Source organism: Pezoporus flaviventris, unplaced genomic scaffold (genome assembly GCF_033815535.1).
Source record: "Pezoporus flaviventris isolate CSIRO_AGI_PZ_B2104156 unplaced genomic scaffold, CSIRO_AGI_Pfla_v1 ptg000011l, whole genome shotgun sequence".
Classification (NCBI taxonomy): Eukaryota; Metazoa; Chordata; class Aves; order Psittaciformes; family Psittacidae; genus Pezoporus; species Pezoporus flaviventris.
In genome coordinates, this window is record NW_026892559.1 from 3,186,598 (window position 1) to 3,197,716 (window position 11,119).

Consider the following 11,119-nt stretch of genomic DNA (forward strand, 5'->3'; position numbering starts at 1 on the left):
CTGTGATTCATGTGAGTGCAGTGTGTGCTGCCACAGAACCATCACCGAGTGGAAGGGCATTCAGAATATGTATGCGTGATGCAGAGGCACATTCAGAAAGCTGAAATTCCACCTGGGCTTAGTGCTTCCTACTAATTGGCTTTAAGCATTTCCCTGTTGAGTGCCCTACTTTGGTTTACTCGGTTGTACTTCAAAGACTAATTGAGTAGGAAATTAGGTGGAATTTAGGCTGTTGGAATATGGCCCATCATCCCTGTTTACAGACAAACTAATAAGCTGTCTAGTTTATCATCTTGAGACTTCTGGTCATACACTTTCTGCCTTCTCTGGAATTCTTCAGCCAGCTGGCTATGGACAGGGAGAAACATCCTTCTTGCAGTGGTGTGTCAAAAATGCTTTATGCTTAAATGAAAAGCTCAGTTACTTCATTTTTCCACTCTAACTAGTGGAAGAGCTGAGATCACAGAAATATCTGACCACTTCTTACCCTTTTGGACTTGGTTGCATCCTGCAGCAGCTAATTCCACAGTTTATGCGTCAGCTGAGAATAGAAGAGTGTCTTCAGTGTTCGAACATTCTTTACATGAAGCATCTGAACCTGCTTAAAATATTTGTCTCATTTATTCCTCCTTTCTCTGTTGTACATCTGAATGTAGGTGGTAGTATCTAGCATGCTTTGTAGCTCCTGTGTTAAATGGGTTTGATCTAGGGCATACAGCACAGATAGCTATTCCAGTTCCTTACAGTTAGTATGCAGTCACATTTTCTGCATTTACATGAGCTTGTCGCTTTGTTTAGGGATGCTGTTGGCCATCTTGGAAAAGTGTGGTGCCATCCCCAAAATCCACTCTGCCAATGTGTTTGTGGGTGAAGGCACAGTAGCTGCTGGATATCAGGACTTCATCATTTGTGTAGAGATGTTCTTTGCAGCCATCGCCCTGCGCCATGCCTTCACGTACAAGGTGTACGTGGACAAGAGACTTGATGCCCAAGGTAAGAAGTATGCCAGTGCATATGGCATGTCTATTTGGTAGTAATACTGGGTGGAGACTGGTCCCTCTGACAGCCAACACAGTGATATGACTCCCAACCCGAATGCTTGGAAAACATCACATCCTCTCCTATGGTGTCTGAACAGATTCATTGTGCAACAGGTCTGCAGGGCAGAAACCTTGTCTGAATTGCACTGTTCCCTTTTCAGTTCCCCAGTATGCCACCCACGACAGCTTGTTGCAGACCTGAGAGCTGCAAGAAGTTGCATCCTTTTCATAGAGTGGGCTTGTCCTTCTTCCTGTCTCCCCAAAGGGGAACTCCATTGCTTCAGATTGTGCAACAGACTGAAGGCAGGAGGGACAGGGCCTGAAACAGCTCTGTTTTGAATCTGGTTCAGGAAGATGAGGCTGTGCTTTGGCAACATGTTTGGCTCAGAGGAGGAGGATGTTCCTGTAATGACTTTGTCTGGGCTGGGCTGCTGGAAGTCTTATTCTGGGGAAAAGGGAGGTGGATGTTATCTCTGGGAAAAGGGGGCTTTCATGCCCAGTGGTACAAGTACATTCAGTATTCTCTAAATAAAGGGATTCCATCCTTCTGGGAAGACTCTGCACTGAGCTGTGGGAAAACAGCAGCCCTTGGCCAGTCTTAATGTAGATGATCCCTTCATCCCAGCCAGCCCCAGAGGTTTTGGAAGGACAGTGGTCACAGCTGCGGGAGATGAGATTTGTGGATGATGAAAGGGTAAAGCACTGGCCAGTAGAGTGGGAGATGTTTGAGTGGTGGGTCTTGTTCAGTTCTTGTTATTTCCTCTCTCTTTCTCTCTTTCTCTGTTTCTCCTCTCCCTTTTCTCTTTCCCTTGCTTTGGCTACTGGTCCCTGATGCAGCTGTTCCATCATATGGACCATACGGTAGGTACAGCATGCCCTATGTGTTTGTCTCCGTTGGTTTTTAACTGGATCCTGTTCTGCCCTGATTCCCAGCCTGCCTACTGCCTGCTCTGTCCCTTGTTTACCCTTCCTTGTAGGTCTGTAACTTGACTGCCTCACACAGCTGCTTTAGGGTTGTCTGGGCAGTGGCATAATGCCTGTTGAGAGCGTTTCTGTCAGGACTATGTGACTGTCTCTCCAGAGAGCTGCATGGGCTGTGAATGAGCTGGTTTGCTCTCTCACCCTGGCCTCCCTTCACTTTCATAATTGCCACAGATGATCAGCATGCTTTGGTCATCTCGGGAGCTCATTCCCAGCATGAGCGGAGCCAAAAGCCCATGCTGGAAATGGAACCTAGAAGCCAAGAGAAATGGCAGCTCTTAGAAGGACACACGGCCTTCCTCTGTGCTCAGCACTTGGGTGGGACAGTCTCCAACTGTTGCTTCCTTCATGGTACCCCTGTGACACCTTCCAGCTGTGGAGTGCCCCTAGTACTGCCTGTTCCCCCCTTTCCCTCCTCCCTCCACTGCTTTCCACTTTCATGGTCAGTTTCCTGTGGGCACCTCAAAACTGCGTATCAGTCTAATTTCCAGTGAGCAGGAATGGTGAATGCCATTTCTCCTTTGTTTTTAGAATTTCCTTAGTTTTTGTCTTCTGAAACTCTTTACATGAGCACCTCCCTACCTGACTGTCTTCACCCAAGCCAGCACAGGTAGTGCGCAGTGGAGGTTGTTGCTGTGGGTATATCCCATTCTCATGGAATGTCCCCCATGTGGTTCTGAGGCAGATTCACTTGGCTAAAAGGGGCTGGATTTAGGAGCACTACTGGTAAAACCTGACAATTTGTGTGGCATTTCCTCAGCAGCTGCTTAAGGAAGTCTGAAAAGTCTGGAAGTCTCCAGGATGTAGGATTGCATGTTCCCTGTTCTCCTCACCTTTATGTTATGGGGTGTGGGGGAAGGCAGCAGTGTTCTTCACTTGTCCCTCCCCATCTTGCCCCAACAGGTCGCTGTGCTCCCATGAAGAGCATCTCCAGCAGCCTCAAGGAGACCATGAACCCCCACGACATTGTCCAAGATGCGATCCACAACTTCTCCCCAGCCTACCAGCAGTACACCCAGCAGTCAACGCTGGAGCATGGTCCCCCCTGGCGCAATGGTAGCCACGTTATCTCGCGTTCCCACAGCTGCTCGGGTGCCCGTGACAACGAGAAGACCCTCTTGCTGAGCTCCGACGATGAATTCTAGTAGGGGAAGCTGCTGGCACAGGCTGTCATTTTTCTTCTGTTGATTTGGTGGTTCCTTTTTAATTTATTGAAGCAGAAACAAGTCATATCACTTCCTAGAGAGTGCAGATTGCAGAAATGGGCACTTCCCATTAGCTTTTGTGGGCATGGACACGATGAGTGGTGCGGAGGTGGGGGAATGGCCAAGACTCTGTTCTCGAGCCCATTCCTTACAGCAGCAATTGACTGGAATCCATTGAAGCAAAGCTCCAGGGTTTAGGGCTCTGGCATCCCACGCCTGCCCAGCTTGGTGTGGACTGTGACTGGCCAGAGCCTGGAGTTGTGGCCAAAAACGTTTTTGTGTTTTTTTCCAGCTGGATAACCTGACCTGTATTCCTCTTCCTGAATGGTTGATGTAGGCACAGTTTTCTCCCCCAGCTCCCTGGTACTAACGCCTCTGTGATCCTTGGGAAGTGCGATCAGGATGCAGCGATAAGCATTCCTGAGGACCACACCAGACACTGGTCTCTCTGTAGTCATTGCCTTGAATGCTTAGAAAGGAACATCTGCCCTCACCCACTACTCACCTGGTTGTGCAGTCCTGTACTTGAGTGAGCAGGGGATTAAAAAGACTTTTGTCCTGTTCCTCTGCACCCTGCATCTCCCCTGCTCCCCGTCAAAGCTGATACATGTTGAAGCTCAGCAGGGATGGAATTGCTGTATCACAATGGCAGGGTTTTCTAATCGCCAGGTGTCTAAGCTTTCCATCTCACCTGCATTCTTCTCTGATTCTATGATTCTGGTGGCAAGAAGCCTCCCTGGAGCATCTGTCTTCTACTGACAAGACTGAGGATTGGCTGTGATAGCTGGTGGAAATCTGTAGAGCTCTGGTCCTTTCATCCTTCTTTGGGAAAGGAAGATACGTAAACACTAGAACCCTTTTTCTTCTTGTTTCCTGTCCCCCACTGACCTAGCTGCCCCTCTTAAAGGTGTGGGTTGCACCAGGTAGCTGCCCAAGCAGGTCCTGGTCTTGCAAGTAGCTCTCCCTGCACTGGTCATCACTGACTTCCCCTTTGAGCTGCACAGGTTTTGCCCTTAGGCTGGAAGGGATGTTGTACACTCCTTTGCTTTTTATCTCCATAGCTGTTCCAGGCCAAACTGGAGCAGACTTGAAACCTGACATGATCTCTCTGGTTCAAGTTATCCCTCATAGTTTTCCAAGCAGCAGTTTCTCCTGCACATTTCACAGGCCCTTCAGCAACTGCATTGTTACCAAGGATGGACCCAGAATCCATGAGAGTGGGAAAAGAAGCTTCCCCTTGCTTTTGTTGGGTTTTTGGTTTGGCCCCTAGGTATTTAGTGGAGCCAAATAAAAACAAAATGATCCCTCTGTAGATCTATCCAGGGACCAGGAAATGACTCTTGCTCGCTTAAAATTGTCTACGGTAGGAGCAGGGAAGCACGCTCAAGTACTGTGGATCAAATGCCCCGTACCCTCATGCAGGAAGCAAATGGAGGGGTTGGAGCAAGCTTCTGTGTTCTTGGCTGCAGTTTCTCTGTTCCTCTCCTGCTTGATGCCTACCGTGCTGTCAGCAGACCTGTGCATTCCCAGATTGCCCCCCATTGCTCTGCTGGGAGAACAGGGGGTTTACCAGCTGGAGTTCACCTTTCCTCTTGTATCCTAATCTATGTGCTTGATTCACTTTCTCAGAAGCAATTGTGAGCAAAGAGCACCTCATTTCCTCAGCACCCCTGCCAGAAGCCTGCAGTCAGGAGCAGGAGGAGAAAGGCTTGAAGAGAGGGAGGTTTGCTCCCTGCCATGAGGATAGGATAGGGGAAGGCCTAAGGACAATGTCAGGGCAGTGTCTCCTTCTCCACTCGTGTCTGGGAGGGTGGTGAAGCAGGTGGGGGCAGCGATGCTGACTGTTGAAGCAGGACCAGTGGATCCAGCAGCTTCTCTGCTGCTGGAGTTCCCCATGTGCACACCTCCTGTGATGCCATGCAGTTTGTTACTGCGTTTCCTAAACCTGTCACTGGTTAAAAGGGCACACAAATGCTGGCTGCCAAGCTCCACGTGGGCTTGATGTAAAACTCCTTCTCCTCACACCTGGAAAGCAGGACTGAAGATTGAATGGGCTTTCCTAATATCTTCCATGGTTCTGATTAACAGCCCTTTAGGGTGAGTCTCTCTTAGGAAAGCGGGGCGTGGGACACGATCCCTTCCTCCCCTCCCCTTGCATTTGCAGGCCTTGATGATGTCCCAGTGTCACTTCATTGGTGATTGTCCCCAGTCTTTGTTGCATCAGGTGGCCGAGTTCTGAACTCTCTGGGGTTGCCCCTTTGAGTTTGAAGGTGATCCAGGCTTGGGGAAGCTTTTTATTACTATTATTTTTAGAGATTTTGAACTGTATGCTGCATACACATGCTGCAGAGGATCTGGGTATTTTTGAAGCTTCCTGTGTGTAGTGGTTTCAAGTAGAACCCTTTTGCACTAGTTGCCTTTGGAGAGACCTGGTGAAAAACTAGTGCCCAAACAACAGTCAGCTGCCATGTGTTATAGTTTTATATACATAGGTATTTTTTGACACCACACAAAATCATCTCTGAGCTTCCTGCTCTCCCTCACCACAGGCACGTGCCAGAGCAAGGACTGGCTCCGACGCTGCTCTGACTTGGAGGAGCAAGTAGAAGACCCGGAGTTTGAGACCAAGGTGGCCAAGGCATCCATGGTCTTTCAGGTCTGCTTGCAGTAGCCCAGGGCCCCAACAAATCTGTTGGTTCCAGGAATAAGCCCTTGGAGCTGCTGTCCCTCACCTGCTTCCCCTCTCCTTCCTTCCTTCCTTTTTTGTTTACCATGTAACATAGCCATGGGATTTGTTTATTATTTTTCCATATAGAGTAGTTCTTTGTATATAAATGACTGAAAAAAAAAAAGTATGATAAATAAGACAGAGTCACCTAGTTTTGTACCTATTGTGTTTAACTGATGTGAGCTCAGCGACAAGCCGCTCTCTCTATTTTGGTCTTTGTGACATTATACTCTGCAGAAATGAGCAAATATGATGACAAATAAAAATATAGAGATAATATAGATTGTACTTAAGCTGCCTCTGCGTGGTGCTGTCTGGATGGCTTCTCTGAAGCGAGCTTGAGCTTTTGCTTATTGCAGGGGCTGAGGCTCAGTGGGTCTTGTCCTTCTAGTCTTGTTTTAGGGAGGGAACCTTCATGCAATGAAGCAGCCCTTATACCAGCCTGGGGCTGAGATGTCACTGACGGCCCAAGGCAGAAGCAAAACGTATTTGTCGAAACCCTGGAGCACAGATGGATCCTGATCTTGGGATGCTCAGTGTGAAACACCTCTAGGAGAAAGAGGGCTGCTGTCTCTGACATAGGTTCCAGCAAGCAGCAGCTCCGTGTTGTATTTCTGTGAGCAGTGGTTGGCTGGGGCAGTTTGCAGTAGCAGAAGGAATATGAACATAAAACCTGGAACCACTATGTGAGCACTCCAAGATGCTGGCAGGCTGGGACCCAGCATCAGGGAACATGCTCATCACTTCTACTTCTGTTCCAAGGAAAGGCAGGTTTTTCCCCTTGGGAGGATGTCAAGCTTCACCTCTGGGTAAGGCACCTACCACACTTCCTTCCCCTTCTCCTGCCACCCACAGACATGAGCTCTCTGCTTTCCTCCTTGCTGGTGAGGTCACCCTGCAGGGGAGGTTTTGGGGAGGGCTGCTCTGATGTCACCTGTCTCTCCTCCTGCAGCAGGTGCAAGGGCAGCCTGGAAGGAATTTTTCTAGTGAAAAGCATTATCTTTCTTAGGAAACAAGATTCACTGCAGCCAAACTGCTCCTGAAAGCAAAAGCTTTGGGGGATGATTATCAGCTGGCTGCCTGAGCCCTTCCAGAGCCTATAAACTTTGAGAAGAAAAGGCTCGTGTGAGATCTTGTAACAGCCTTCCAATACCTAAAGGGGGCCTATGAGAAACCTGGAGACAGGCTTTTTACAAGCGCATATAGTGACAGGAAAAGGGGGAATGACTTTAGACTGAAAGCGGGGAGATTTAGATTAGATATAAGGTAGAAATTCTTCCCTCCGAGGGTGGTGAGGCCCTGGCACAGTGCCCAAAGAAGCCGTGGCCGCCCCATCCCTGGCAGTGTTCAAGGCTAGGCTGGACAGGGCTTGGAGCAACCTGGCCTAGTGGAAGGTGTCCCTGCCCGTGGCAGGGGGTTGGAACTGGGTGAGCTTTAAGGTCCCTTCCCCAACACAAACCAGCCTGTGACTCTAATAATCTGTGTTTGCTCTAAAAAGTCATAAGCTGCCCCCCAGCCCCATCTACTTTCAGGTACGTTCTTGAGCACATCCTGCAGCAAAGCTAGAGGGAGCCAGAAAGCCACTCTCACAGAGACAGCTCTGTCCTCAAGTTTCAGAATGACCAAACACACTCTTGCTGTGGAAAAAAAACCCAACGACAAAGAACTTGCTTTATTTGTAAAGTCTACAAAATACAGAGGAGTCAGGTAGGACACGTACTGTAAGTCAGAAAATAAATAAGTATATTTTTTTCTCTATATAAGATAAAATGTGATTTGTATATATAAAATATAAAGTACGGCTCTGTACCAACATCCTGGCTGTGCCGAGAGGTGGAATGGCAAAGAGGACGTGAAAATAACTTATGTTCGTGCAATAAATAAACCCAAGAGGAGTCAGGGTGGGGGTGTGCGAACCACAGTGCCCCCTCCACCAGTGGTGGGCACTTCTCTCTGGGGAGGGGATGGAGGCTGCAACCAAGGATGGCTGGCGTGAGCAGAAGGGCAGAAAGGGGGGGATCATCTACAGCAGCAGATGCCATTGAGGGTCTGCCTCCCATTACCTCCCCGTGCTGCCTGTATTTAGCAAACAACTCTTCCGCAGCATTTCAGCCTGTGGAAGAAGCTGGTTGTCCCACATGGGTGTCCAAGCTGGAGGAAAATCAAGGGCAGGAGCCTACCTGCCTGCCAGGCAGCTCCCAGGAGCACAGATGCTCTCTGTGCCTGCTTCCTACCTCCTGTACCTCCACCTCCACAGCTCTGGCTCTCAGGGGTCAGGAGCACCTTTGCATGGGCTTTGTTGGCAGTGGGGAACTGGGGAGCGCTTGGTGGGGCAGTGCAAGCTGGCCTGTGCTGAGCAAAACAGTGTTTATCTCTGCTCCAGCTGCCTCCACTTCCTTCCTGCCAGTGCTGCTGCATTTTGGAGACACCCAGCTGGGCTGAGCAACCCATAGGCAGGAAGAGGCGTGAAGGATGTGCATGATGGAGAAAGATAAACCAGTACCACTGCTTCTCCCACTCACATCCCCCAGCTTTCCCCTGCCTTCCTTCATCACCATCACCTCTGCAGCACCGCAGGCTGCCACAGCACTTTCCCATCCTGCTTACCCTTACCAGCCACCAACCTGCAGCTACTTTCTCTTACACTCTGACACGTCACCTTCCCTCACCACCTCCATCCTTAGACTCTCAACCATGCTGCTACCTCTACCCCTGCTCCAGCCAGGGTCCAAATTCTGGGGCTAATGGTGATATCCTTTCTCCATCCTATTCCTTCTATCCCTTGCTCCCTCCCTGCCTTTCCCATCCTGGTACATGCTCCTGGGAGTGCCTGGCCCATGCTCGGCTCTCCCATGCCTTCCCCAAAGAAATGAGGCGCTTGGGGTTTTCCTGCCAGCTTGGAGCCGTGGGATTCTTCCCCACTGCTGCCTGCACAGGCTCACACTCTTCTGCCTGTGCCCCCAGAGGGGAAAGGGCTGCAGGGCTTTGGGGTTCACTGATGGGGTCCTGTCCTCCACCCTAGCACCCAAACTGCAGCAGCCCCCCCCCCCCACGTGGGGGAGCTGGAGGTCAAGGGATGGGAGAAGGAGGATTTCAGGCACAGGTCCTGGCAGGGAGGAGGTTGGGGAAGGGGTGGGAGGCAACTGGTGGGGGAAGGCACCCCGGGAAGACTGTGCCAGGCCGGGGAATGGAGGCCAGCACTAGGAGTAGGCGGCCTGGTTGGCACCAGACTTGACGATGGTGATGACGCTGGCGGTGGCCACCTTGGCAGGGGGGCCATGGGCAGCCACAGTGCGGGCAAAGCCCTGCAGGGCCTCGTACTTGCCGCGGAGGGTGTCGAGCTCCAGACGCATGGCAGCATTCTCCCGGGCCAGCTTGTCCACCTCCCACTCCAGCTCCATCTTCTGCTTCTGCAGCTCTTCCTTCTGGCACACACGCTTCACCCGGCAGCTGGCGGCGTAACCCCGGTTCTTCAGCGTCCGCCGGCGCTGCTTCAGCCTCGCCACCTCCTCCTTGGAGAGGCCCCGCAGGTGGTGGTTGAGCTCCCGCACCGACAGCCCCATCAGCTCCTCATCTGACAGGAGTGGCGTGTTCTCCCCCAGCTCCCGCTTCACCTGCCAGAGAGAGAGGCCATCACCTGAGACTCCCAAAACCAACCCCGTTACCCCTAGACCCCTCATTCCTCTAGCGCTCACCTTTAGGGCCTTGCTGGCAAGTCCATCGGCAGCCATCCTTGCCTCACACTGGCCCTGCAGAGCAATCAGGAGAAAAGCTGGTTACTGCCAGCCCTGTGCCACTCACCTCGGCACAGAGGGAACCAGCCCTGCTGCCCCCTGCCCATGTCCCCACTGCCGGCCACAGAACTCATCCCTATTCCTTTAACAGTACTTAACAACAACAATGATGATAGTAATAATGACTGCAAAACATAACAGTCACGGGGGAAGGCTGGACTTTTCATCCCACCCCGAGGCGGTCTGGATGCTGCTTTGACCGGGGGACCCGAAATGCCCCAGCCGGCTGCCGGGGAAAGGGAGCGCCTGAGGCTTCCTCTCGGGGAGGAAATCCGGGTGAGATCCGCCCAGGGCTGAAAGGAAAGTAAAAGCAGCAGCCCCACGGTGCAAAACAGGGGCTAAGCCACGCAGCCGGGACCCGCGCCGAGGTGCCTCCCCACCTGCCGCGGGCTCCGCGGGCGTGGGCACTGCGGCTCCCAATCGCCATCCCAGCGCCGGGTGTCCACGGGCTCGAGGGGCGCAAGGCGGGGACCGCGGCCTCCCCGTGATTCAGCAGCCCGGGAGGGGGAAAATCAAGGAAGCGGCGCTTGTCCCCTCGCCGGCGGCCGGTCCCTCCGCTCCCTGAGTTTAGGAGAGTGGGGAGCGGGCCGGGAGCCCGGGATGCAGCTCGGTAGCCGCTCCCCGCCTCGGGGCGCCCCCTCCGCGCTAGCAGACCCCCGGAGGGGCGATGGGGGCCGGGCCGGGGAGGTGAGGGGCTGGGGGGGGGGCGGCGGGAAAGGTGGAGCCGGGCGGGCTGGAAGCTGATGCAATCCGAGCCGAGGAGCCGCCGTCGGAGCCGGGGGAGCCGCGTTGGCTCTCTGCGGGGCGGTGGCCAGAAGGCGGGAGGGAAGCGCGGATGATCCCGAGCACGGACACCCCTCATCCCATCCCATCCCATCCCTCCCCGTCCCGATGCGGGCGGCGGGGCAGCGGCCTCCAGCCCGTGCCAGACCCCGCGCGGGGGGAGTGGGGTGGGTGAAGCCGGACGCGGAGGGAGCACCCTGGGGGTGTTTCTCCCCTCCGAATCCCGTCCCGTAATTACCGAGGGGCTGCGCTGGTGCCGCGGGGCCGCTGCCGGGTCGTGCCGTCGGGCGACGCCTCCAACCCCGCTCCCCGCGATTACTCACCCGCGGATTCTTTTCATTCATAAAAACACAGTCATGCGGTGACGTCATCGACGCCCCGCCCCTCCGCTCCCACCGCCCCGCTGCTCTTAAAGCGGCCGCCGCTCCTTGAAGCTCCCGGGCGTGACACCCGGGCCTCACACGCCGCCGGTGGGTCAGACACAGCGGGGCACACGCAGACACGCACAAAAGTTCCTGTTTCTCCCCCATATTTAAGGATGGCTCCCGCTCGCCGAACGCCCTCACCCAACCCCTGCGGGATGGAGCG

The 11,119-nt window shown here is 53.1% G+C and overlaps 2 protein-coding genes across 6 annotated transcripts in view; one reads left to right on the top strand and one right to left on the bottom strand.

Annotated features, from left to right (window-relative positions):
* TMEM184B (transmembrane protein 184B) overlaps window positions 1-6,242 on the top strand; it is a 30,449-nt gene extending 24,207 nt beyond the window's left edge. For 2 of the 3 annotated variants that reach the window (XM_061450849.1, XM_061450847.1), the window contains exons 7-9: window positions 799-993; window positions 1,878-1,901; window positions 2,925-6,242. In XM_061450849.1, the coding sequence (XP_061306833.1) occupies window positions 799-993; window positions 1,878-1,901; window positions 2,925-3,166 (461 nt within the window). In that variant the 3' untranslated portion in view covers window positions 3,167-6,242. The remainder of the gene's footprint in view (window positions 1-798; window positions 994-1,877; window positions 1,902-2,924) is intronic. The other variant, XM_061450848.1, reaches the window with a different exon arrangement.
* Window positions 6,243-7,612: 1,370 nt separating this feature from the next.
* On the bottom strand, window positions 7,613-10,903 carry MAFF (MAF bZIP transcription factor F). 3 transcript variants are annotated; one of them, XM_061450812.1, is made up of 3 exons: window positions 10,855-10,903; window positions 9,650-9,703; window positions 7,613-9,568 (listed from the first exon to the last, which is right to left on the bottom strand). In XM_061450812.1, exons 1-3 carry the CDS (start codon window positions 10,900-10,902, stop codon window positions 9,155-9,157), a joined length of 516 nt encoding a protein of 171 aa, XP_061306796.1. In that variant the 5' UTR covers window position 10,903; the 3' UTR covers window positions 7,613-9,154. The 3 variants fall into 3 exon arrangements, with proteins under 3 accessions (XP_061306796.1, XP_061306797.1, XP_061306798.1); XM_061450813.1 differs by having other exon boundaries at window positions 10,770-10,879; XM_061450814.1 differs by lacking the exon at window positions 10,855-10,903 and adding an exon at window positions 10,129-10,466.
* Between the last annotated feature and the right edge of the window lie 216 nt (window positions 10,904-11,119).

What these genes read in the sequence shown, in the direction of transcription:
- MAFF (XM_061450812.1), bottom strand. Translation starts at nt 10,902, where the DNA reads ATGACGTCACCGCATGACTGTGTTTTTATGAATGAAAAGAATCCGCGG. An exon ending in TGAATGAAAAGAATCCGCGG is followed by an intron (nt 9,704 to 10,854) that starts GTGAGTAATCGC and finishes ATTGCTCTGCAG; the next exon opens with GGCCAGTGTGAGGCAAGGAT. An exon ending in TTGCCAGCAAGGCCCTAAAG is followed by an intron (nt 9,569 to 9,649) that starts GTGAGCGCTAGA and finishes TCTCTCTGGCAG; the next exon opens with GTGAAGCGGGAGCTGGGGGA.